General features: G+C 36.3%; 2 protein-coding genes across 5 annotated transcripts in view; both read left to right on the plus strand.

Moving 5' to 3' along the window:
* Window positions 1-16,347, plus strand: part of mypn (myopalladin) — a 45,522-nt gene extending 29,175 nt beyond the window's left edge. For 2 of the 4 annotated variants that reach the window (XM_030156236.1, XM_030156237.1), the window contains 11 exons: window positions 1,186-2,418; window positions 3,324-3,456; window positions 5,871-5,948; window positions 7,599-7,820; window positions 8,847-8,996; window positions 9,229-9,308; window positions 9,962-10,088; window positions 12,158-12,365; window positions 12,438-12,603; window positions 13,574-13,707; window positions 15,335-16,347. In XM_030156236.1, coding sequence (XP_030012096.1) covers window positions 1,186-2,418; window positions 3,324-3,456; window positions 5,871-5,948; window positions 7,599-7,820; window positions 8,847-8,996; window positions 9,229-9,308; window positions 9,962-10,088; window positions 12,158-12,365; window positions 12,438-12,603; window positions 13,574-13,707; window positions 15,335-15,513 — 2,710 coding nt within the window. In that variant the 3' untranslated portion in view covers window positions 15,514-16,347. The remainder of the gene's footprint in view (window positions 1-1,185; window positions 2,419-3,323; window positions 3,457-5,870; window positions 5,949-7,598; window positions 7,821-8,846; window positions 8,997-9,228; window positions 9,309-9,961; window positions 10,089-12,157; window positions 12,366-12,437; window positions 12,604-13,573; window positions 13,708-15,334) is intronic. The other 2 variants (XM_030156238.1, XM_030156239.1) reach the window with 1 other exon arrangement.
* Window positions 16,348-24,380: 8,033 nt separating this feature from the next.
* atoh7 (atonal bHLH transcription factor 7) lies at window positions 24,381-25,456 on the plus strand. The gene has a single exon (XM_030156280.1). It carries the CDS (start codon window positions 24,591-24,593, stop codon window positions 24,999-25,001), a length of 411 nt encoding a protein of 136 aa, XP_030012140.1. The 5' UTR covers window positions 24,381-24,590; the 3' UTR covers window positions 25,002-25,456.
* The last annotated feature ends 968 nt before the right edge of the window (window positions 25,457-26,424 follow it).

The following is a 26,424-nucleotide window of genomic DNA, read 5'->3' on the forward strand; positions in this document are numbered from 1 at the left end:
TCCAACACACATCATGACTTTTTTTGGTAGTTCATATTAGATTTGGTTTTGTCGTGACTAACTGGGTTCAGCCTGTAATTTTATTCACAAAACTGTGAAATATCAAAAAAATCATTTTGACCAATAGTGAAAATGCGGATTTGCGTGATTGTCTTGAAACTCAGTGTGCTATTATTGCACATTTTTAAATTTTGTTCATTGTTTTTGTAAGATTGTTTATTTAATTCATATTTCAGAAGAACTTATTCACTGATTATATTGAATATCTCAACAAAACAAGCTTAGATTAAGCACTGAGTGACATCGCACATTTTTCCTTGGTTATCTTATTAGCAGTAACACAACCTTTTAATATGACACTTTTTTTTTAAAAAATTCTGTCCACATCAGGTATATGCTCCTCATTCAACAAATCAACTTTGCGGCCATTTTAGACAGTTTTTTTTGGCATCAACACTAAAAGTCCATATGTACCTTCCAGTACATTTTAATCAAGAGGGAGGATTAGGGCCATAGTGAAGATAAAAAAAGACAGCTGGAGCATAATCATACTATTGTCTTGATAATGCAAGAAAAAAGTATTTATTTTTTCAAGAAAAAAGTTGTGTTTTTATAAGACACAAAATACATCAGTCAAAATTATGAGCTGAACCACAAAGGACTGAATCTGTGAGGATCTTTCCAATTTTACCAAAAAACCTGAATATCTGGTTATTTTTGAGAATTATATTAAAATATCATTTGATATACTCCTACTATTCCTCTGATATTTCCCCTTCTTTATGAGTTTACTCTCGTAGCATTATGGTTTTTCTCATGAAATGTTGTGACACTTTTCTTAAAATATTATATTTTTTAATATTCAGTACGGTCCTAATCCTCTTTGCTAAGTGAGAGCTGCTGAAGGAATGTGTCTGCTTTTTAAGTCTAGTTTTCCTTGATTTTTGCCTTACACCGTAGTTTTGCAAAAAAAAAATTGTGCCTAAACAAGGAAAATTCTATACGGAACACTGATTTCAGAATGCAAACAGAACATCTTCAGGTATAAAAAACCCTATGAACTGTAAATGTTGCTATTTTTGGATGATTGTAAGAGAAAATATTCAGAGTTATCTGTAAAGGCATGATTCTGTCTCCATTATTCTGAGATTCCAGTCTTTACTTTGGGTTTGTCTTGACCTACAGGGACCCAGCTCAGCTCCAGCTTCTGCACAACCAGGTCCTGTTGGAGCAGCAGCAGGATACTGACCCTCCGACCCGCACCCAAACCCAGCCTCCACCCCCCACCCTGCCTCAGGCCCACCCCCCGATTCAGGTCCAGATCCAACCTGAGGTCCAAAGCTCCCATGAGCCAAGTCCAGTGTGGTCGCCCAGGATACACCGTGAACCCCCGCAGATCTACACCGTGACCACAGCAGCTGCACCTCCACCTGCCACCGCCCCTCCAGCTCCCATCCTGACTCCCACTCCTGCTCCCATCCTGACCTCCACCCCTACTCCCATCCTGACCTCCTCTCCAGCTCCCATCCTGACCTCCATCCCTGCTCCCATCCTGACCTCCTCTCCAGCTCCCATCCTGACCTCCATCCCTGCTCCCATCCTGACCTCCACTCCGGCTCCCATCCAAACATCCCCCCCTGCTCCCACCCCTACCTTTTCACCTCCTCCCATCCACTCCCCTCCTTCTGCTCCTCATCTGAAGATGTCCTCAGTGGTGACCTCCCCTCCACCTGCTCCACAGCTCAACACTGCTCCCCCTGGTCTCAGCACCGCCTCCGTGATCCAGATGAACACCATCCACGCCTCCCACCTCAACCTGTCCCCTGCTGCTTTTAACAGAAGTGCACCCACTCCCCAGTTTTACTCTCCTCCCCCTCCACCGAAGCTCAGCTCCACAGATCCAACCCCTTTACATCAGATCACATCTCCTGCCCCTCTGCTACGAAGCACCCACGCCTCCCTCATGAACCTCACTGCCACCTCCCTGACCTTCAACTACACCCGGCCCAAAGAGTTCATCGCTGCCCAGGCCTTCTCCCCGGTAAGAAGCCCCTCCCCCACAGAGTCCCCGGTCCCTCTGCTCCACGAACTGGCCGCCGAGCTCAACTCCTCGGCAACCAGCTCCCCGACTCTCCCACCTTTCTCCCCTCCACCTCGGATCTTCCCCACCAGGGTTCTCCAGTCGCCCACCAGCCCCCCGTCCCTTGTGTCGTCTCCCACTCCAGGTTCAGCGTCGCTCCTGAACAGCGTTTTCGCCTTCAGAGCCCAGTCTCCTCCACAGGCCTCCTCCCCGACGTCCAGCAGCTCCACCCCAAGCCCCATCCAAAACCCGGTGGCGTTCCTCAGCTCCGTCCTGCCTTCCCTGACCCTGTGTCACCCAACAAACTCCATGGGCCTGCCCAAAGGCGCTCCGGCAGGGTACGTCACCCCCACTTCATGGACCAAAATATTGAGCTACACTATATGGACAAAAGTATGTGGATACGTTCAATTCAGGTGTTTCTTTTCTAACAGGGGTCTGGGATACAAAACAATAATGACTAATGTCAGATTATAGTTTTATATTATGGGATAAATATCATTGCATTGGTTAGTTTGGTTTAAATTGTTATCTTTACTTCTAAAATGACTCACAGATGGTTTTTACTTTACTCTTTCAACATTGATTATGTTTGTTTATTTTTAATCCATGACTAGGATTTTAAATGTTCTGCCTCTAAATTTCTAAAATATTTTTCCTGTTCTGACTGTAAATAATACTTTTCTACCACAACTAACCATCTACTTTGTTCACATCTCCCATTAAACTTTAAAGAAACATTGACGTTTATATGTCAAATCATCATGAACAGGACATCTTACAGCTGTAGACACGATGTGTCCCAACGTTTTTGTCCATATAGTTTATAAACATCAATATTTTCTTAAAGTTTAATAGATTTTTTTTTCGAAGTGAGATGTGAAGAAAGTAGATGGTTAGTTGTGGTAGAAAATTATTATTTACAGTCATGAAAAATATTTTAGAAATTTAGAGGTAGAACATTTAAAATCGTAGTCATGGAAATAAAAATCAATGTTAAGAGAAATTAAGTAAAAAAACATCCGAGACATTTTGGAAGCAAAGCTAGTAATTTAAACCAAACAAACCAATGCCATGATATTTATCCCAATATAAAACTATATTCTGACATTAGTCATTGTTTTGTATCCCAGACCCCTGTTAGAAAAGAAACACCTGAATTCAGCATGTCCACATACTTTTGTCCATATAGTGTATGATAAACAAAACACCACATCTTGACCTGTTTCTTTTGTCTCTTCAGGGTCCTTAAGAAAACACCCAAGGTTCACCTACCGTCGAATGAAGAAATCCGTGAAAGCAAAGAAAGTCTGCTCATCGACATCGAGAAAAAGCTTCGGTTTAAGGATGATTCTCCACAGTATGTACATCAACAGGTACGAGGTATTTTCTGTCTGGATTAACTGTAGTACAAGGCCTTAACTAACCAGTGTTGTCGTAGTTAAACTAGTGGTTTAACTACCTTTTGCTAGCTTGGCATTGCTAGACTGAGGCTAGAACCTTTCTGGTCATTTTCGATTTCCAAGAGGAGATATCAATGGTTGCAGACAGAAAACACAATAGACACAATCTGATCGACTTGACAGGGTTTAATGTTAATGTTTTGGGTATGAAGTCTACTTTTCCAATATCAATTTTTGTCTTACTTCTGTACAGAAGTACGTTTATGGGGAGTTACTATGTTTGTGGGGTTAACAGACTTTTTTTAAGGAATTAAATGCACATTTGTAAATTCAAGACTTTTAATACTTTTTAAGACCCTGCGAGGACCCTGTCATATCAAACCCACCTCATGTCACATAAACAGATCTGTGTAAGAGTCCAAACAAGATGATGACAACAGTGGATTGGTCTCTTTTCCCTCATCAGTCCCACAAAAAATGATCCGTCTCATCCAGTTCTCGACGGTGTCACCCTTTTCTAAATAGTTCTGTTGTAGCCTGAAGCCAAACGCCACTAATGATGACACTCAACATGATCCACGAGACTCACTGTGTCTCAGCGTCTCCGAATACAAAGGATATTTCAGTCTCCATTTCATCTGGTATCACTGGGATCATGAATGTCAGTTTGTTAATATGTTTGTGTCATTAGTCATTTGTATCTAACTGTTTGTGTCAGTTAGATACAGTCAGTGAAAAACCCATTTCATTCCCAGACATTCATGCTTTTTCATTAATGTGTATTCATTAAAGCTGCAACTAACGATTACTTTAATCACTGATTAATTTTTCGACTGTTTTCTCAATTAATAGATGAGAGCTTTGTTCTAAATAAATTCTGAAAAAGTTGAAAAAATTACAAGTTTTTGGTTTCATCACAACCCAAAGATATTGACTTTCTGTCACAGAGCAGGAAAGAAACCAGAAAATATTCATATTGAAGAAGCTTTAAAAATGACATCGGTGATATATCGTTAGCCTCATAGCATTAAATGAATCAGCAGTGTTTAGAGAGTAAACTTACGCAGATATCATAATCAGGCCAAAAAGATGACATGGCAATTATGCTATGAGGTTAATGATATTACTGATTAAAAACAAGTGGATTATGTCTCCTCAGATCAACTTCACATTATTTTCTTCTGCTGATTAAAATAAAAAAACATATAAATATGAATTCACATTATTTTACTTTTTACTATTTTACTTATTTTAAGCACTTAAGTTAAATTAAAAAAATAATAAAGCAAAATAATAATAAATAGTAAAATGCACTGAAAATTAACAAATTAATGAACAAAATGGACAAATATGGATTTAAAAAAAACTAACAAGATAATCACCAAAATGCACAGAAAAGGAACAAAATAATCAATGAAATGAGAGAAAACCAAAGAAATAAAAAAGAAAATGAATCAACAAAATTAATAAATATGATAAGATGATTAAAAAAGTATCAAAATCAAAGAAAAGAACAAAATCAATAAAATTAACAAAAAATAACCAAATAAGCACTAAATTTGCATTAATGTATTCAGTGTCTCAAATCTTTAATAATGAAATAAAAACAAAAAGGTTAAAGCACTAAATAAGTTAAACAAAATACTAGAAAAATTAGCAAAACAATAAACACTAACAAAAATCAACAAACTAGTAAATCAACTACATTATGTACATGTACATAAATTTAAAATGATCATTGAAAATACACAGAAAGTTTAAAAAAGGAACAAAAACTAGCAAATTAATGAACAAAATGGAGAAATATGAACAAAAATACGATACACAACGCAGAAAATGAACAAAACACAGCTAAATTAACAGAAACAAAATTTTTTAACAAAATGGAAGAATAAAACTAAAAACAATCAGCAAAATGCACAGAAAAGGAACAAAATAATCAATGAAATAAGAGAACCAAGCAAATAAACAATATGAACAAAAACAAAAAATTAGTCAACAAAGTGAATAAATATGATAGCAAGATGATGAAAAAGTATCAAAATCAAAGAAATTAACCTAATAAACACTGAAATTTGTATCATTTTAGTCACAGTGCCTCAAATCTTTAATAATAAAATAATGGCGCTGAACTGAAAATGGTTCATTTATCAGGTTTAAATGTACAAATAATCAAATCAATCACATGATGCTCAACATGTGACTGATTGAATAGTCGAGTGGTGGATGAATGAAGTGGTGGTCGCAGCTCTAGTGTCACCATAACGTCATGAGCATGTCCATAATAACCACGAGTGTCTGAGACTGAACGTTGTCCATTCATCAGTGTTCATCTGTGTGTTTGTGTGTCTCCGTTGGTGTTCATCATCATCCCTATCCTCTCATAGAAGCTGAGTTATGAGGGGAAAACAGCGAGCAGACCCCTTGGACCAAACATTCCTGCTACTGTCATTAACTATGATGAGGTACAAGCACCGCTTTGCTCGAGGCTGTATGGGTTAGAATGTTTCAGGCCCACACGAAGGAACCTGGGTACTCTCCTTGACTTATCTCATTACCATGGTTACGTGATACGTCTAATCACGCCTTTAAAGCTTCTGTTAACTAATATGTAACCTGCACGAATAATCTGAGAACACATTCAGGGTGTCAGTTGGTTAAATAATGCACTTTAAATGTAACTATCCCATAGTTTCCACCTACTGAAGCTTGCAGCCCCTTTTCACCCTACTTTCCGTCCAGTTAAACCTACATATTTTCTTTATATTTCGCATAATTTTCTTGCCTTTCACCTACTCCAGGGGTGTCAAATATGTGGCCCGCAAGCCAAAACTAATGTGCAAAGTGCAAAAATTACACTGAACATATTAACAGTTAAGGGTTGATCTCATTTTAGTTCAGGTTCCACATACAGACCAATGTGATCAAGTAAAATAAGAGCATAATAACCTATAAATAATGACTCAAAATATTCTTGGTTTAATGTGAAAAAAATTATATTACATTATGCCTATAAATAATGACAACTCCAAATTTTTCTTTGTTTTAGTGCAAATAAATGTTGTTTGTTGTTTATTTCGCACATCAACATTTAAAAACAAAACAAAAAAAAACATATATATATATATATATATATATATATATATATATTCAAAAAGGAGCGGGATGATGTTCAAGTTACATATTCCCGCCCCCTTACCCTATCTTTTTTACTGACAATAAATTCCCACGTCATCTCCCCAAAATAACTTAACAAATCTTATACATATCAAAATAAATTAAAAAGTTAACTCTGTCCATTTCATAACAGAATTACACATCAAAAATAAACCCAAATATCATTAAATTACGAAAATATTTACACAAATTATCCTCTAACAATAAAATGTGAATAACCTGAATAAACAAGAACAACCTGAAATGTCTAAAGAAAATTAAGTGTAATTTTAACAACATTCTGCCTGTTAAATGTTTTGTGCCTTTGTAGAGCTGATCCATAATGCACATGTAGAAATAAGTTGAATATTGTTAAAATTACACTTATTTCTCTTAAGAAATTTCAGTTTTTCAGGTTATTCACGCCTTTTGTTAATGCAAACATGTTCATAATTTAATGGGGTTTTTTGCACTAAAACAAAGAAAAATTTGGAGTTGTCATTATTTATAGGCTATTATTTTACTGGTCCAGCCCAGCTGAACTGAAAGACAATGTGACACCCCTGACCGACTCCATTCAGTTAAATATTATGAAGAAGGTGTTTAAATGTACACGAGGTTTGTTTAACACTGCAGTTCACTGTTACTGTTCATCTTTCTGTTCTCTGTTTTGCCCTCAGCCTTATTTTGTCCACTGTTATTCAAACTCGAGGCCTCTGCATGATCTTCTCCGTCCAGTGGCATTAAGTGAACGTCAGCACTCGTCTTGAACTTTGTTTTACAGACGTCACTTTAATGTCTCTGTTGGGCAGAAGGTGCACGTTGTATCGCGGTCGAGAGTCTTGAGTTTCGAGCTTATCTCTGTTTTTTAAAGCTTCTATGAGCGACGTGTGCATGTCCTTCTGGGTCCAGCCCAACGCTGACGCTCCGTAATGAACCCAGTGGTTTCCCTCCTCCAGGAGTACAAAGTGTCCAGCTTTGAGCAGAGACTAATGAGCGAGATCGAGTTCCGTTTGGAGCGAACGCCAGTGGAGGAGTCGGACGACGAGGTGCAGCATGACGACATCCCCACGGGGAAATGCATCGCACCCATATTTGACAAGAAGCTAAAGAACTTCAGAGCCATGGAAGGAGTTCCTGTCACCTTCTCATGCAAAGTCGTGGGGATCCCTATTCCAAAGGTCAGAGGTCAACAGCACTGGAGTTAAAGCTGTTTCAGCAGCTCTTACCTTCTACTCCACTACATCTATGTGCAATAAGTCGAGCAATATTCCTCTGTTCTTACTATGACAATGCAATATTTATTCAGATACAAATGCAGTATTTTTTATAGACTTTCATAGATATTCACATGGTTAATATTGCTAATATTCATAGATATACATACTGTTAATATTGTAAACGGTGTCTTTTCATATTTTATGTCTATTTTTATTTTATTCTACTTTTAGTTCTATTCTTATTTTACTTTTCTTGAATTTTTTTATTCTATTTTCTTATCTTATTTTTAGATTTTGTAATTTTATATTTGCTCTATGTCAGCCCTGCGATGAACTGGCGACTTGTCCAGGGTGTACCCTGCCTTCGCCCTTAAGTAGCTGGGATAGGCTCCAAGCGACCCCCGTGACCCTAGTGAGGATAAAGCGGGTTCAGATAATGAATGAATGAATGAATATATTTGCTTTATTCTTATTTTCTTACATATTGTTTTTTTATTCATATTAACCTATCTCAGAGGCAAATATTATAGTTTTTACTCCACTACAACTGTTGGACAGCTTCAGTTTTCCTATCACTTTTAGATTATGGTGATGGTCTACAGTTATCAGTCTGCTTTAAGATTAATATTACTCAACATTGTGTGAATTGGTTTGGTGGCCCTCTCTCTCTCTTTAAGACCTGATAGACGCTCTATTTTATTTATTTATAAAGCCCTTATTCGTCTTTCTGTATATATCACTACATTATTTTTGTAATAAGGGCACATTCAAATTATTTCATTATGTCATATGTCCCACCTGTTTTCACTGAACGTGGAAAATCTCGTTTCACTCTGTGCAGCAACTCACATTTTTAGTGTCATTATATAATTTTACTATAACTGTTTGTGTTTTAGTTAATGATTTTTAAATTGATTTTTATTGTTTTCTTGCTTTATAATAACAGTGTTGTTATTTTCTCTCACGTCTTTGTGTGTTTCTGCTCAGGTTTACTGGTTCAAAGATGGAAAACAGATTCTGAGGAAGAATATCCACTATAAAAGGATCAGAGAGGGGGATGGGACATGTGCTTTACACATCGAATCTGTGACCAATGACGATGACGGAAACTACACCATCATGGCGGCTAACCCTCAGGTAAAACTTAAAACCTACATGAAAACCCCAAATGAAATGAAAACAATAAAAACTCAACTAGCAGAACTACTACTGGACAAACCTTTATCGAGTTTGTTCTGTGCTGAGGTGTCACAGTATCTAAAACTTCAATAGAAGAACATAATATAATACTAGGGTACAAGAGTCCATATGACAACAACAGAGTGAAATAAGACATGTCTAAATGTGATTTTCTTTTTGATACCTTCAGGGTCGAATCAGCTGCTCGGGTCATCTGATTGTCCAGACAGGTCCTCCTCGCAACCGAATGACACCAATTCACCCCCAGAGGTGAGACCAGTTTCACTGAAGGATCAGGAACTGTTTTCTATTCACCTACAGAGTCAGAGATTTAAGGTTTTGTTTACTGTTTATTGTTGTATCGTTTCTCCTCTACATGTAATTCTGAAATCATGTGCACGAAAGAGTTTTATGATCTTACTATTTATTTCTTTTTATATTGTGTTACGTTTCAGTTTAGTTTCACATGTTTACTCGTTTAACTTAAGTTTTAATAAACTTCAGCGTTAATTTTAGTCTTTTCTGTAATATGCAATCAGATAAAAACAAAACCTGTGGTTAAAACAATTCTTTCTTAAGCTATGAAAGATGTGAATCAGTCAGTCTTTTTTTGTCATTGACCAGAAAAAAAAACAAGTGTACACAGCAATGACAACATTATGTAACATATACGTGAATATGGCACAAATATGCGAATAGTTCTCAGAAAAGATAGAACGTTGATGTCAAATAAACCCAAGAAACAAGAGGAGGATTAGAACTAAAAACACCTTTCTGCACAAATTAACTCCAGTTTCAGATATGTAAATTAAGCTAATCTGTTTTTCCACTTCTAGTTTTCATCATGTTGTTAATTCTTGTCCACATTATTAACCTCAGCATGTATCTGTGTGTCATAACACACTTTTCTCACCTCTTCTCAGGGTACGAGCTCGTATACAGGAAGTTGAGAACGAACAAACACAAGAGCGTTTCTTTCGGCCTCACTTCCTCCAGGCTCCAGGAGACATGATGGCTCACGAGGGGAAACTCTGCAGACTAGACTGTAAGGTAGGAAGCATTAAAGGAGGGTGAGAAATGTGACTGGGCTCAATATGATTAACTCTTTAAGTGCCAGACAGTTAAGGGGCTAATAAGCCTTAAAAGTGCCACAGAATTTGGCCGTTTTTCAGTATTTCGCGTCGTTTTTATAATATTTGAAGAATCCTGCAGGAAACCGCTCGGTAACATCCGACCGATTGCTGATTAGATCCAAAACGCACCGGACGCAGCCAATTCATTATTGATCATAATTTGCATAATTTATAATAATAATAATAATAATAATAATCTTTATTTATATAGCACTTTTCATACATTAAAAACTGTAGCACAAAGTGCTTTACATATCAGTTTAAAAATCAGTACCGCCCCCCACCCACACACCGGCACGCACACACACACACACACGCACACACACACACACACACACACACACACACACACACACGCAAACCCACAAGCTCACACATACTTAAGAAGACTGACTGAGCACGGGTAGACCAGAACAAAAATGTACAAGTAAAAGTAAAACATCAATTTAGGAGGCGCTGTCTCAGGGAGCCATCCTCACCAGGAGGCAGCCGCCGACCCCGGCGACCAGGCACCAGCAACACAGCCCCGCATCCCAACTAGTGGGAGAGGGCCAACTGGGACCCCCACCCACCAGAAAGGAGCGGACCCCAGTGAGAGAAGGCGCCACAGCCCCCGGAGTCCACAGCCGCCCCCCGGCATGGAGGGCTCCCTCTGATGAAACACCGGAGAATAAGAAACATTAAAAAGATATAAAAATATTATTCGGTCGCGTGACCTCAAATTCCCGTCTGATTGGTCTCAAAAGGGGGACACAGAAAGAACGTCATCGAAATGTGAGAAAGAAATGGGGGTGGATGGTTTGTTTGTACACAAATGTGGCGTGTTCTCCAAAGCCGATCTGATCGGCCCGTGGCACTTTACAGGTTGTTTTCGTAAAGCCGATTTAAACGGCCCATGGCACTGAAAGAGTTAATCAGGATACTGCAATTTTCACAATACTATCAAATCATTGTGTCCTTGAAAATTCAATGCTGGTTTTTGGGACTGAATAAAGTTGAAGGAACCATAGTTATTTGTATGTTGACCGTAAAAGTAAAAAAAAAAAGTTGAAGCTGAAGTTAGAGATGAAACAAGTTAAAAAGGATGTAAAAGACACAAGAAAACAAGAAGAACATAAAAAAACAAAGCAAGATGGAAAAAGATACAAGATGTAAAAGATGCAACAAGACAGAGTATGTAAAAGGTACATTAATTAGAATTATCAATAATAGTGAATATTACATAGAAGACAAAATAAGACAAAAATGATGCAACAAGATGAAAAGATGTTACAAGACAAGAATGACAAAGAAGATGCAACAGGAAGAAAATGTAAAAGATGCAAAAAAACAGTTGCAACAAAACCAAAACTGATGTAGAAGACACAAGATGAAAACAATGCGAAAGAGAACAGAAAAAATGAAACAAGATGAAAACTTGAAACAAGACACAAAAGATGCAACAAGATAAAAATGATATAAAAGACAAAGCAAGATGAAAGTGATGTACAAGAACCAATAAGACAAGAAAAACTGAAAAGATCCAACAAGACCTAGAATGATGTAGAAGACACAAGATGAAAGCAATGTGAAAGACAGAAAAAACAAGATGAAAACTTGGAACAAAATGAAAAGATGCTACACAACAAAAATGATAAGACAAAGTAAGACGAAAATGATGTAAAAGAAACAATAATACAAGAAAAACTGAACACAAAACAAGATAAAACAAAACATTACAGGCCTAGAATGATGCAAAAGACAAAATTAAAAAGATGCAACAAGACAAAAATGATATAAAAGACAAATCACAATGAAAACAATGAAAAAGAGACAGTGCCACTAGAAAAACTGAAAAAACAAAACAAGACTTGCATAAAAAAATGGAACAAGATGGAAAACATGTGAAAGACAAAACCAAACAATGTAAATACATAGTTCAGTTAAAGTCTTCCAGTCCTTCCAGAAGCTTCTCTAGACTAAATGAGGCCTTCCTTTGCGGTGCAGGTGAGCGGTCTGCCCAGCCCAGAGCTCATGTGGTTGGTGAACGGGAGGCCCATCTATCCTGACATTTACCATAAGATGTTGGTGCGGGAGAACGGCATCCATTCGCTGGTCATCGACCCTCTGACACAGAACGACGCTGGAACGTACACCTGCATCGCAAGCAACAAGGCCGGACAGAGCTCCTTCAGTCTGGAGCTGAAGGTTGTAGGTAAGAACCGGATGAGTTTAGCCTTTTACCATCTGCTCTGAGATGAAGATTAATGAGTGTCATCCACTGTAGAGAAGGAGATGAAGCATCCTCCTCAGTTTGTGGAGAAGCTGCAGAACATGGGGATCCCTGAAGGAACGCCGGTCCGGATGGAGTGTCGGGTGCTGGGGATGCCTCCGCCGCTCATCTTCTGGAAGAAAGACAACGACACCATTCCTAGAACCAAGGACAGAATCAGGTTAGAACCAGAACACACCTGTCTGTGGAAAACTGTGAGAGTTGAGATTTTGGATTTATTTTACTGCTGCATTCATGTGTTTCATCTTCGACACTTTTACCTGCAGTGTAAACGTAGCCATAGTGCAGAATCAGGTTCTTACAATTTATTGGTGATGGGCAAGTGGTGGGCTCAACATGTGCATTAAAGCTAGATTAGACAGAACTTTATACATCCCTTGAGCAGAACCCTCAGGAATTTAAGGATCCAGTAGCCGCATAACAACAAATGTACACATATAAGAAAATAGTAGTAACTAGAAGCACTCTGAGAGCGCAGACTTCCGCCAAGGCTGATCAGTGGCCCCCCCCGTGGGCACCCCCGATCACCACCAAAATTTAATCATTTCTTCCTTATCCCATTTCCAACAAACCCTGAAAATTTCATCCAAATCTGTCCATAACTTTTTGAGTTATATTGCACACTAACGGACAGACAGACAAACAAACAAACAAACCCTGGCAAAAACATAACCTCCTTGGCGGAGGTAACAAAAACTATAAAAACAGTACTGAAAAAACAGGCAATTGGACATTAGGAAGTACTAGTAGAAATAATAAATAAAATAGCAATAAAGTAATAAAAATAATAGATCACAATAAATAAGTAATTATGTTATAATATGCACAATATGTAAATATGTATCATTTAATAATCACACAAAAAGTATAAAAAAGGTAACAGTAATAGTATGATTATAAGTATGCAAGTAATATTATTTGTAGTAGTAGTAGTAATAATAATAATAAGCAATAAGAAACAGAAACTGACAACAAACATTGCATGTTGGACATAATAAATATAATAAGACTAGAATTTTAGACTAATGTCAGATTATCATGTGTACTGGAGTATTTTTCTGTATTAGTTCTGTAACTTGATTAAATGTTCTGAATCCTTCCTCCACTAATGTTTAATTTTTCTTTCCCAGTATGCACCAGGACGCCACAGGATACGTGTGTCTCCTGATCCAACCAACAACAAAAGACGATGCTGGATGGTACACGGTGTCAGCGAAAAACGAGGCTGGCATCGTCTCCTGCACCTGCAGACTCGATATCTATGGTAAAGGATCTGAAAACCCTGTCAACTGTCAGCTTCAACAGGATAAAAGCTGTGATAAGAATATTAGTACAGTGTCAGTTACATGGACTTCTTGAATTATGCTGTAGCCATGACATGTCCCATTATTTTAATGTGGGGATTTTTTTCCCTCAGTGAGATGTGAAGAAAATAGATGGTTAGTTGTGGTAGAAAATTATGATTTACAGTCATATTTTAGAAATTAAGAGGTAGAGCATTTAAAATCATGGTCATGGATAAAAAAACTGACCAAAATCAATGTTAAGAGAAATTAAGTAAAAACACCTTTTATGGACAAAAGTATGTGGACATGTTGAATTCAGGTGTTTCTTTTCTGGGATACAAAACAATAACGACAAACGTTATAATATAGTTCTATATTGGGATAAATATCATTGCATTGGTTAGTTTGGTTTAAATTCCAAAATGCCTCAGAGATCTTGTATTGTACACTCATCTTGTACTTGTCTGTGTTTAAGTGTTTTTTATATATATATATATATATATATATATATATATATATATGTAATATTTTTTTTGTTTATTTATTTTTTTTTAATTGCATGTTGATTTATACTCTTGTGCTACTTTTTAGGGGACAATTCAACATCTGTCCAGGGACTACAGATGAAAATTAGTCATTAGACTGACTCTGGTGCATTTAATGAACCAAATTAAAAAAAACAAAACAAAATCAAAAATAGATGTTTTTTAATTAATTTCTCTCAACATTAATTTTTTTTTTTTTTTTTTTTTTTTTTAAATCAATGACTATGATTTATATTTTTATATTATAAACTATATGGACAAAAATATTGGGACACATCATGTCTACAGCTGTAAGATGTTCTGTTCATGATGATTTGAGATAAAAACATCAATATTTCCTTAAAGTAAAAACCATGAGGCATTTTGGAAGCTAAGGTAACAATTTAAACCAAACTATAGCTGTAGACATGATGCGTCCCAATATTTATGTCCATATAGTTTATAAACATCAATATTTCCTCAAGGTTTAATGGGAGATTTTTCTTCCTCAGTGAGATGTGAAGGATGTAGATGGTTAGTTGTGGTAGAAAATTATTATTTACAGTCAGAGCATGAAAAATATTTCAGAAATTTAAAGGAAGAACATTTTAAATCATAGTCATGGATTAAAAAAAAAAACAATCAATGTTGAAAGAAATTAAGAAAGAACCATCTCTGAGGCATTTTGGAAGCAAATAACTATTTAAACTAAACTAACAAATGCAATAATATTTATCCCAATATAAAACTATATTCTGACATTAGTTTTGTATCCCAGACCCGTAGAAAAGAAACACCTGAATTCAACGTGTCCACATACTTTTGTCCATATAGTGTATCTGTAAATGTTCTACACTCTATTATCTTTGAGCTGGTTCTTACTCTTTCAGTGTTTCTCTAAAATCTTTGAACTTAGTTTCTCCAGATTGAAGAGCCTCCTCAACATCAGATATTTTTTGACATAAACACCTGTCCACATACTTTTGTCCATATAGCATATATTATTTTATAAGCGGTTTCCAGTATCCTGTAGCTCTATTGTGCCGTGAATATTAATCATCTTTATTTACTGTACCTCCAGCACAGTGGCATCAGAACATCCCCGCCCCCATGAAGAAGACTCCACGCACAGGAAGCCGCTACGCTGCTCTGACAGGACAAGGACTGGACATCAAGTCGGCGTTCCCTACGTCAGAGAACAGCCCCATCCTGTTCGCCAGCTCACCCCCCGAGGCCACGCTGGAGAGCGAGGAGCTGTAACGGCAGAGCAGATTGTCATGACGTTTGTGTGATGCGCTTGAAGTTAAACACTCAGAGACGACGGCGATGGGTTAATGTGTCACCTGCTAGACGCCAACGCTATCAGCACTAATAGAGGGTTAGCCACCATTCCTATATACTCGAGTTTCACTACAGGAAAATGACAGATTTGCGAAGTCTTAGCTCATGAGCCATCAGAGGAAGCACTTTGTGATCTCTGACAGGTTTTTCTACAGGTTTTAGATACAATGTTAAGGTTGTTGAGAATAATTGTTTAACTTCAAATCTACTCTTATGGTGATTATTTTAACATATTAACCTGCTGGTAGCGATAGGTTCTATTAATGTTTATATGAAAAGTAGAGTTAAGTTATTGTTCATGAATTACCACATAGTTTACAGGAGATGGACGAGCGCTTTCTCCTACATCTGACTATTATTTTGTCAAGTCCATCACTGGTTCACCATTTTGCACCGTTTTTCATGTATGCGAGTGAAAAGGTTGATTGCTCCGAACGTCTCATTGTGGTTTGAAACACTGACACAGTTTCTTTACTGTATTCGCTTCAGGTGATTTAACGTTTTCATGTTTGTATTGGAGATATTTCTCCTCAGGATGTTTTATCAGTGAAATGAGGCCAATTAGATTATCAGCTCTGTCAAAGGAGTTTATTTGTCCCATGAGGTTGATTGTTCAGACTTGAAGATAAATCTACAGAAATTTGATGAAAACTGAATAAAAGATAAAGTTTGAAAGCACATATTCAGCTAATGTAAAATTGCACATTGTAAAATAGTTTTGTCCTTCTCAGAATAAAGTTATATTTATTCATTTATTGAGTTTTGTGAAATTATTTTGATTCTGCATCAACTGCATTAAATTGAGTCATTTTATATCAAATCACCCATGTTTATTTTGCTAATTTGGTGATTATATTAGGTCATATTTGATTTTTTTGTCCAGTTTCTGTTCAATATTATCTAGTTTGATTTCTTCATTTTTTTACCATTTTGTTGATTATGGTTTGGTTTTTTTTGTTCAATTATTTTCCTAATTTTTTTGTTCCTTTTGTGTATTATTTTGTTCATTTTCTGCAAGTTTTTTGTTTATTTTTGATCATTTTAGCCTTAATTTGATCATTTCATTAATCTATTGTGCATTACTTTCATTTTGATATGACTTTCGAGATATTTCCTGAATTCTTTCTTCGCCTGTGACATAAGCTGAAAATGTTCAGGTTGTCATTAAACAACACATTTGAGGATGTCATCTTGTTTGCAACTTTTCACCATTTTCTGACAAAAAACGTCTATAAGTGACAAAATACTCAGCTTATTCATCAACAGCTAGTCATCAAGCCCTGTCATTTTTTTCCCAAAGATATCTGATAGTCTGACCTGGGAAATTTTTCTGAAACTGGGTGATTTAATATGGAATGACTGCTCTTTTTCAGATAATGGTGGAGTTTAATTTTCTTCCTCTGGTTTTGCATGTAAATGATGTTGTTGTTAATGAGAGCTTGTTTTGCCTGTAGTGTGATGACGACCGATTAGCTTAAACTGATGCCAAACTCACAGCAAATAGGAGAGCTCCGAAGCCAATTAAGCATCGCTAATCAGTCCAATTAAAGGGAAAAGAGTTCAAATAGGCAGAAAATTACATTCACCTCATGTGACCTAATTAGACTCTGAGCCTCATCTGACCAGCTGCCAAGACGACTTGTTCACTGGCTGCTTGGTGGGTGTCACTAAACAGCCAGATACACAATAATACGACTATCTCCAGTGTTATTTCAACTGATGAGAGAAGAACCTTAATAAACAAATAATATCACCATCATTACTCCCTGAAAATCTAGAATTTACTGCACGGTTCCTACAAGTTAAATTTAAGACTTTTTAAGACTACTTAAAACAGAATTTAATGCCTATTTCAGGGCCATACTGGCAAAAATTTGCAACTCCTACAATTTGGGAAAATGTTTTTATTTACTCCAATGCCTTGATTCCCACCACTCAGAGTCATTTCTCACCTGGGGGTACAAAGTTAGTAATAATTGGTTCCTAATTGTAATATAAATTGTTGGATTGGAACGGGTGAAACTGAGTCAACTGATGTTACTTTCTTTGCAGCTTGGAGACATTTAACAGACATATTAAAACATAACAGAGCCAACAAGTTTATGGAAACATAACTTAAGACCTACCACATCAAATTTAATACCCTTTAAAGACTTTTTTAAGGTATTAAATACAGACTTGTAAGACTTTTTAAGACACAGCATGAACCCTGTTATTGTGTTTTTTAATCCTATTGTATCAATCTGGAATATTCAGGGAAGTCTACAAATTCAGTGTAGTTCAGCTGAAGTCAGAATTTTACATTTTTATCCCTGAAAAATGTAATAGAGCAAAGATGCTACCCACTGTCACTTTGTTTACAGAACAGAACCAGAAAATCATTCAATACTTTTAAGCCAAACAATTTTACAATTTTAAGTGGTGCTTTTTGTTGTTTTGCACAAGGGGGCGTTATATTAAACATGTTTTGTTGAATACGTTGGAAACTGTATGTTGACCAAATTGCTCCAAATTCTTGAGTTGTACCTCAATAATCAGGCATTTAACAACATGACACATCCTCACCTCACTATGTGCATGAAAGGGAGACCACACTTCCTTCAAGATGGCGCATCAAATCGATTTCTGGGTCACCGCTGAACATGAAGAAGTCGAGGAGATGAGCTGGAAAAATAATTGAGAAAAGGTGATGATCTTGTACATCTAGGACTCTTTCCACATTTAACCCTCCAGTATCCGGTCCAGAGACATCCTTCATAACCAAAGCATGTAATCTGCTCAGTGCTGTAGTGACGCCAAAATATTTTTCGTACAGTTTATTTTAACTTTTTAAAAAATTTTATCAACTTGAGCCATAAACAAATCAAATACTCAATAACTGTCAAAATTATTAACCCTTTAAATGCCACGTTTGTAATGTAAACAAGCCATATTTTGTATGCCAAATTTTTTTTTTTCAATCTACTACATAAAAATTTGATTACTTATTTTTTTATTTTTTCATCCTGGCATATGTCAATGACTAACATCAACATCGGTTAATATACATTATTACTTTTTTGTGCTAGGTCAAATGTTAAATGCTAAAATGTGTCAATGTGCATTTTTTACTCACTTGGTAGAAGGGTGTTTAGGAATTTAACATTATTTACAACGTGCTGATTTTAGTGGATGGGTCAGAATTTTAAAAATGATGCAAAATGAACAACGTTTGAATTCTGACCTGAAACAAATTGTGAAAAATACTATGCATGCATAATATGCTCACCCTGCTACTGGAAGGTTAATTAGCTCTGTTCCAGTGCTGGAGGTCCGTCTCCCATCATCCGCTGGTGTTCTGGAAAAGAGGGGAAGTCCTTTAAGTAAATCACACGTTTCAGATGATGAACACAGGATGTAGCGACAGTGCATTTCCAACATAGTCTTGGGAGAAAAGTTGTTTGGAAAATGTGCACATAAGAAAGCACAGTGGTGATAAAATGGCTACCGACAAAAGATGAACCTAGAAAAGATGTCTTTTTTTTTTAACTTGTGCAATTTATATTTGCATCTTACAGTTTGTTGTTCTTTCACATTATAGTGCGGACAACTTTAGGCTCATCAGTCAATTCTCAATTTTTCACCTCAATTGCTCAATTTTTCCAACCAGAAAGTAATCTTGGTTCACCATCTAAAAGGATCTCTGTTCTCTAAAATGGACATTGATGAGCTGTGACCAAGGACCCACAGGTAGAAGTCATTTCAGTGATTAGACCCCCGATGTGAAATGAATTAATTTTTAAGATGATTAAATGTAGAGACAAACCAGTTTGTGTTAAATAAACAAATATATCACCCACTGAAACACTCTGCTGTGTTTTGAATTAAAGGTTAATGTTTATATGAAAATATCTGCCAGATCATAAAATACTGCAGTTAATATCTCATGTTCAGTGTAAAAATAGTTTTTGGATGGATTTTGGAGTAATTACAAGACAATGACAAAGGCTTTGGGTGCAAAAAAACAAAAGAAAAAGAAAAGCTAAAAGATGAAAAAACTTGAAAACAAGCCCAAATATCTAAAAAAGGTTTTGATTTTGTCATCTTGTGTGGATAGTTGTGGACAGATTATAGTGTGATTTCTTCAACTTTCACTCATGATCTACTCAGACTGAAATAACAACATGGTGATCTAATGAGACTTTTACACTTTGACCTTCATAGAAATGAAACATATGATTCAACCTTTGACCTCCACAAGGAGAAGAGGAGCTGTTTTCACCGAGTCTGGACAGAACACTCATTTTCTCCTGCCTCCTAACCCTAACCCTGACCCTCCTCCTCTGTCCTATCGCCTCCTCTCTCCTCTTCCTATCTCTTCCTCCCTTTCTTTTTCTCTCCTCCCCTATTCCTGTCCCCTCTTCTCTTCTCCTTGTCTCCTTCTCTCCCTGTCTCCTCCTCTCTTCTTCTCTCCTATTACTGTCCCCTCTTCTCCTCTTTCTTTCTGCTTCTCTCCCAGTCTCCTCCTCTCTCCTCCTCTCCTGTTCCTTGCCCCTCTTCTCTTCTCCTTTCTTTTACCTCTTCCTGTCTCCTTCTCTCTTCTCTCCCTATCTCTTCCTTCCTTTCTTCTTCTCTCCTCTTCCTATCTCCTTCTCTTTCTTCTTCTCTCCTTCTCTTTCTTCTTCTCTCCTCTCCTATTCCTGTCCCCTCTTCTTTCTTTCTGCTTCTCTCCCTGTCTCCTTCTCTTTCTTCTTCTCTCCTCCTCCTGTCCCCTCTTCTCCTCTCTCTTCTTTCTCCTCCTCTTCCTGTCTCCTTCTCTCTCTATCTCCTCGCTTTCTTCTTCTTCTCTCCTCTTCTCTGTGACATATGGTTTTTGACAGAGTGCAGGGCAGCCTCCGGTTGTCGGAGCAGCCAATCAGGCCAAGGTCTGCGGAGGACGACCGGCGAAGGGCCACGTCTGAGAGCAGACCCTCAGACAAGACAAGCAGCAGCTGGCCAACTACATCAATCTGTAATCAATGAACCAAATGGTAGATGGGATTATATGCCTAATTGCACAGCTAACCAGTCCATCCCAAAACGACCAGACAGCATCAGCTTGTGTCCATGACCCAGTACCAGAGAGAGGCATTATTCTGTCCTCTGATGGTGATTAATCATTCATAACCTGCCTCTACAGCCAAGCCTCCAGTTTGTCAATACAGAGCGATGGAGCTACGAGTCCACCTGACAAAAGACGGAGAAGAAGAAGAAGAAGAAAACTGTTTAACAAAACGTTCAACACACTGGTCGTTTTCTACACCTTATAACACATATAAATATCATTTCAGACACTAAAATACAGGCCATTAAAAGATGTGATGAAAAAGTGGAAAATTTTAGTAGTTTTTGGCATTGTTGTCATTATCATGATATGTAGTTTTCATTTGTCTTTAGGGTCTTTACATTCTCAGGTTAAAACACTTACAAAATGTTTCAGCATTTGATTGTTTTCCATCATTTTACTCATGAACATTTTGATGCCAAAAAAATAGCCTTTAAAACACTTTGATTGGTCCAACTCAAGGTTTCTGACACATTTTGCTGTTTGATAAGTTGAAAATCCTGAGTTAAAACCCACAAAGACATGTCTTTTTACAATAAGGAGAAGAGAACCAAGAACTGAAAAAAAAAACAATAGTAACATATTTAAACACATGAACAGGAGTCACCAAAATATGTGACATACACAGTAAATATGGATAAAATGAAGCGAGAAATTATCAAAATGTTCAAAAAGCCCAAATAAATAATGAAAAAATTTGCTACAACTGGAAGGAATTCTTAAGACAGACATAAGAAATAAACTTTTTATGGATAAACTTGCACTTTTTACACTAAAGCAACGATTATTAAAATTATTTTAAAATATTTTTCATCATAAATATGCATCACACATAGTGCTACAATTAAATAACACAATTATTTATTTTTTTCCAATGAAAACATAGAATCTTTTCCAGAAATATTTTTCATCTGTACTGTCGTCATCAGCTTCATTTATGTTTACAATTTTTGAGGGTTTTATTTTCTTTTTAAAGGTTAAAACACTTTATTTCTATAAAAATAAACTCCACTTTAAAGCTTGAGAAACATTCTATTCTATTTATATGACTGAAGAGTTTTGATGATGTGGTTTTAATTTAATAAATAAATGACTTGTGTTACAATTTATTATCTAATTTGTAAAATAAATATGAAACCAATTGTTCATAAATCCATTTGTTTAGTTTTTTTTGTAATATAGCACATTTCATCCACACAAATGCAATGAATGCGAATCATACAAAGAATATGATGTAGTTTGATATTTAATTAATCTTTGCTAATGATCCAGAGGAAATAAAACCAAAGTGGCTAATATACAACAGACAGAACCATAGTGTAGTTACATAACAGAGCAGGAAACGTCCTTTCACTGCAGTAAAGGCTCTTATAGTGATAATAACCATAATCTGAGATTAGCCTGAGGCAGCAGAAGTGTAAGTGTGGTCTGAAGCGCAGGGATTTGGATTATGGCTCTCGACAATATGGACCAAGATGGTGAGCAGATTAAAGCCCATCTGAGGTTCACATTCACTTTGTGTAAAGGTAGGACATAAAAACGCCAGAGTTCTGCTCTGAAAGCTCATTAATGTGAGTCAGTTTGTGACTCACAGTATGTGGGATGCATTAATACTGGGCTCCACATGCGACATTAATAATTGATCTGTGAAGTGGCCCGAGAAAAACGAGACAGACTGAATAATTTGTCTGTCTGTCCTTTCCATCTGCTGCCACTGAATCTGGAGACGCACGACATCGACAATAAATACGTAGAAACTGAAAAACGAGTCAAACGAGCTGAACGATTGATCGATTAGTCGACCGCCATATGGATAAGTGATCAGATTCAGATCAGCACCTTATTTTGAACATTTTTTTGTTCATCTTTGTTAAATTTAATTCTTTTTTTCTTTATTTTGTTCCTTGTTTTTGTAATTATTTTTCAGTATCAATAATTAATTTTTTTGTCTTATTAATATATTATTGGCTTTTTTGTTAATTTTGTTGATCACTTTGTTATTTTTCTTTTTCTCATTTTAATTACAATCAAAATGAAAAAATAAGTACGCGAGTCCTTGTTCAACATTTTCATCCTTATTTTAAATAGAAAATGCTGAGTAAAGTAGATCTCAGGATATAAAATGCAGTTTGTTTCTGATCAGTGATATATAATTAATTTCATTTTTCTTCTTTCTTCCTCTTTTCTTTTTTCCTCCTTTGGAACAGTAAATTAATATCTTTGGATGATGATTAAGATGTTGTATTGATCATCATTTTCTGACATTTTATGAACAAAACAAATTGAGGAAGTAATAAACATTAATCAGATTAATCAACCTTGAAAGTAACTGTTAATTGGTGTTAAGTTACTACTGGATTTTTATTATTATTAATATTATTAATATTATATTGTGAAATATATAATGATAACAACTTACACATAGCCACTATTTTTTCCTCCACTGCCTTTCAGAAAGTGATTTTTTTCAGGATGAGGAATCTATTGTGATTTGGTATTAATTATACTTTACATGAACACAAGCAACAGGAAAAACACTAGGATGATCTAAAACACCTACATACATCTGTTCACACTGAAAAATATAACGTCATTGATTATGTTGTTGAATTTTTTGTTTTTCCATCTGGGCGTTTTGTTCCTCTAGTTTTTGTTTATTTTGCATAGTCGTCATTTTTAAAACTGAACCACAAATAAACTGTACATTTCTCTGAATCATATGATGCATGTACTGACTTGAATAAGTTGAAAACTGGCAAAAACATACAACTGTCCAGAATGTTCTATTCTGTGCCAACTTTTAAGGTCTGACTCAAAATAAAATAATAATAGATCCTATAATTTGCCTGAATATAAAAATACATTTTTGGGAATATTAGCTTATCAATGAAGACTATATTTGCATCAACATCAGTCTTAATGCATGACAATAAATACAATAACCTAAGTGATTGTTAATATTTTGTGGAAAAATATTGAATCTTGTCTCTAAAAGTTAAGTTTGCAATAATAATTCTGTTTGGAATAAAGTAAAAATCAATAATAGCAGAAAAAAAATTATGATAAATACTATAATTTCAGTGATTTATCCATATAAATCGAGGTGACTATTTCCTTTTGTGTCAAAAATGTTTTTGCATTAAAAATGTGTTTGTGCCAAAATGCTAGTTTAATTTTTTAATGTTTTTTTGATGAGAGTGATTTTCCTCATAAAATTAAGGAAGTCTAACATTTTGTGAAAAAAATGTAAAATATTTTCCATAGGTGGTTTATTTTCACTAACAATCAATGGTTTAATCTTTAACCGTATGACAATAAATACTATAAGTTTTGTGTTTTTTCGATGTGCATTGATGTGACTGGTTCTTTTTGTGCAGAACCCATATTAGCTGCTGCATAAAGTTTGTTTTCTCCACAGGCTGCATCAGCTGTGCTGAGTTGAGCTACCAGATGGTTGGTCTTTTGGTGTTTGTGACACATGGCAGTGAGTGAAGCCACCGATCGCCCACCCCCAACATAATTGGAATTTCATTAAGGTCTTGTTTGTGTGTATGTTGAAAGTGGGTGTGTGTGTGTTTCTCTGTGATGAGGATGAGGATGAGGGGGAGAGGGTGAAGACTCCACCTGCTGCCACCTGTTCATCTGCTGCATCTTATAAAAGCTGCTCCTTAGTGTCTGCAGGATCACTCAAAACCTTCTGACGGTCTGGACCAGTCCGCTGTGGGGTTTCAGGTCCACTATCTGGTCTCAGATCTCCTCTCAGGTCCACTATCTGGTCTCAGATCTCCTGTCAGATCCAATATCTGGGATTTGACACCCAAGACAACACAACCCAGACCTTCTAAACCTGAGGAAACATCTAAGGGATCCTGAAGTCCTTCTGATCCAGGAACTAATTCTTCAGGCCAAAACCATGAAGTCCCGTCGACCCAGCTGCACTGACTCTGGATCTGAATCCTCCTCGGAACCAGACTCTAAAAGTCCTGAGAAGTTCGAGACGGCCACAAGGCGCCGGATGGCAGCCAACGCCCGTGAGCGGAAGCGGATGCAGGGTTTGAACACTGCCTTTGACCGGCTGCGTAAAGTGGTCCCTCAGTGGGGTCAGGACAAAAAACTGTCCAAGTACGAGACCCTGCAGATGGCCCTGAGCTACATCATGGCCCTGAACCGGATCCTGACGGACACCCGGAGGCACAGCGCTCCTCACAGACAGTGGCTGGACCTGCAGTTTGACTGCGTTCAGCCTGAGAACTACGCCATGTCTGAACAGGACTACATCCACTCGTTCTCTTACCAGTTCGACGGACACCAGGTCCACGTTTAGAGACCATGTGCTGCCATTCTGAGCAGAAAACCAGTCATGTTGTTGGAAGTGAGTGACAATGTGAACATTTCCTCCAGTCTAGGAGAAAGTAAATACATTTGTATTGCATTAATTTAATTTGTAAACATGTATTTAGTCTTTTTTTTATGACAATCTATACGCTTCTATTTCAGTTTGAAGCCTTTTTTACATTTTTGCAAGAATATTGAGCAGGTGTTTTTTGTTCAATGTTTAGTAAAATACAGACAGTTGTGTGCTTTTATCAGTTTTTTTGATATGGCCCTAAAACTTTGTGCAATGTTTAATGGATTCAGAGAAAATCATTGTGGTATTAGCTGCATAGAAGCAGTCGATATGGAACTATTTTGTTGTACTTCAAAGTGTTTGTAGAGTTAACATGCAGACTTCTATTTTGTTGAATTATAGTTTTTGATCAAAAATAAAAACTATTTTGTATGAAACACATTTGTCTTGTGCTTCATTGCCTTCTTTGTTGTGAACACTTATGAGATTATTCCCATTCTAAGACACAGAATTTAATTCTGCAAGTAAGACCAACACTATAACCCTTCATCAGTCCCACTGGGACAATTCATTGCAAGTAAATACAAGATGCAAGATAGTTATATTCATAGTTGACTGTTTTCTTAATCATCATTCATTGTTGGTTCAATAAAATGTCAGAAAATGGTGGGAAAATGCTTACAAAACCCCAACAAGTTTAGTATCATAGGAAGAAAAAGAAATTAAAAAAAAAAACTGTAATGTAAAAAGCCAATTCAGTGAAGTCTAACTTTTATACTCAAACCAATTATCAATTTTTAAAACTGTTAATAAGAGGCAATGTTCTTGCAGGAGCTTCGTAAATAGAGATGACACCAAAAAGGATCATGAGTTTGTCTGTGTGAGACAATAAGAATAAAAATAGTTCTGGATGTTCTTCTGTCATTAACAAGTAAAAACTTGTCAGTGGTTCATGGATGATTGGTGCATAGTGTCCCTGAGAACAACTTAACACAGAAAATAAAACAGAAGTCCAGCAGCAAATCAATAAAATATAAACAAAAGTTAGCAAAATAAACAAAATAAGGATCAAAATTGGAGAGAAAATAGGGGAAAAAACTAAACAACTACAAGAAAATGATTTTTTTTTTTTTTTTTTTTTTCAAAAATGGACTTAAACAGAATATACAACAAAACAGATGAACATGTACATGAGCGACAAAATGAACAAAAATGTAAATGAAATTAACAAAATAAGAAACAAAATGGTCAAAAAAGACCAAAAAACCCAACATACAAAAATGAGCGACAAAATTAACAAAAATGGAAATACAATCACTAAAATAAAAAACACAATGCTAATAAATTGTCAGAAAAGGCCAAAAAAAAAAAAAAAAAACACAACACACAAAAATGACTG

This window comes from Sphaeramia orbicularis, chromosome 15, assembly GCF_902148855.1.
Source record: "Sphaeramia orbicularis chromosome 15, fSphaOr1.1, whole genome shotgun sequence".
NCBI classification, from domain to species: Eukaryota; Metazoa; Chordata; class Actinopteri; order Kurtiformes; family Apogonidae; genus Sphaeramia; species Sphaeramia orbicularis.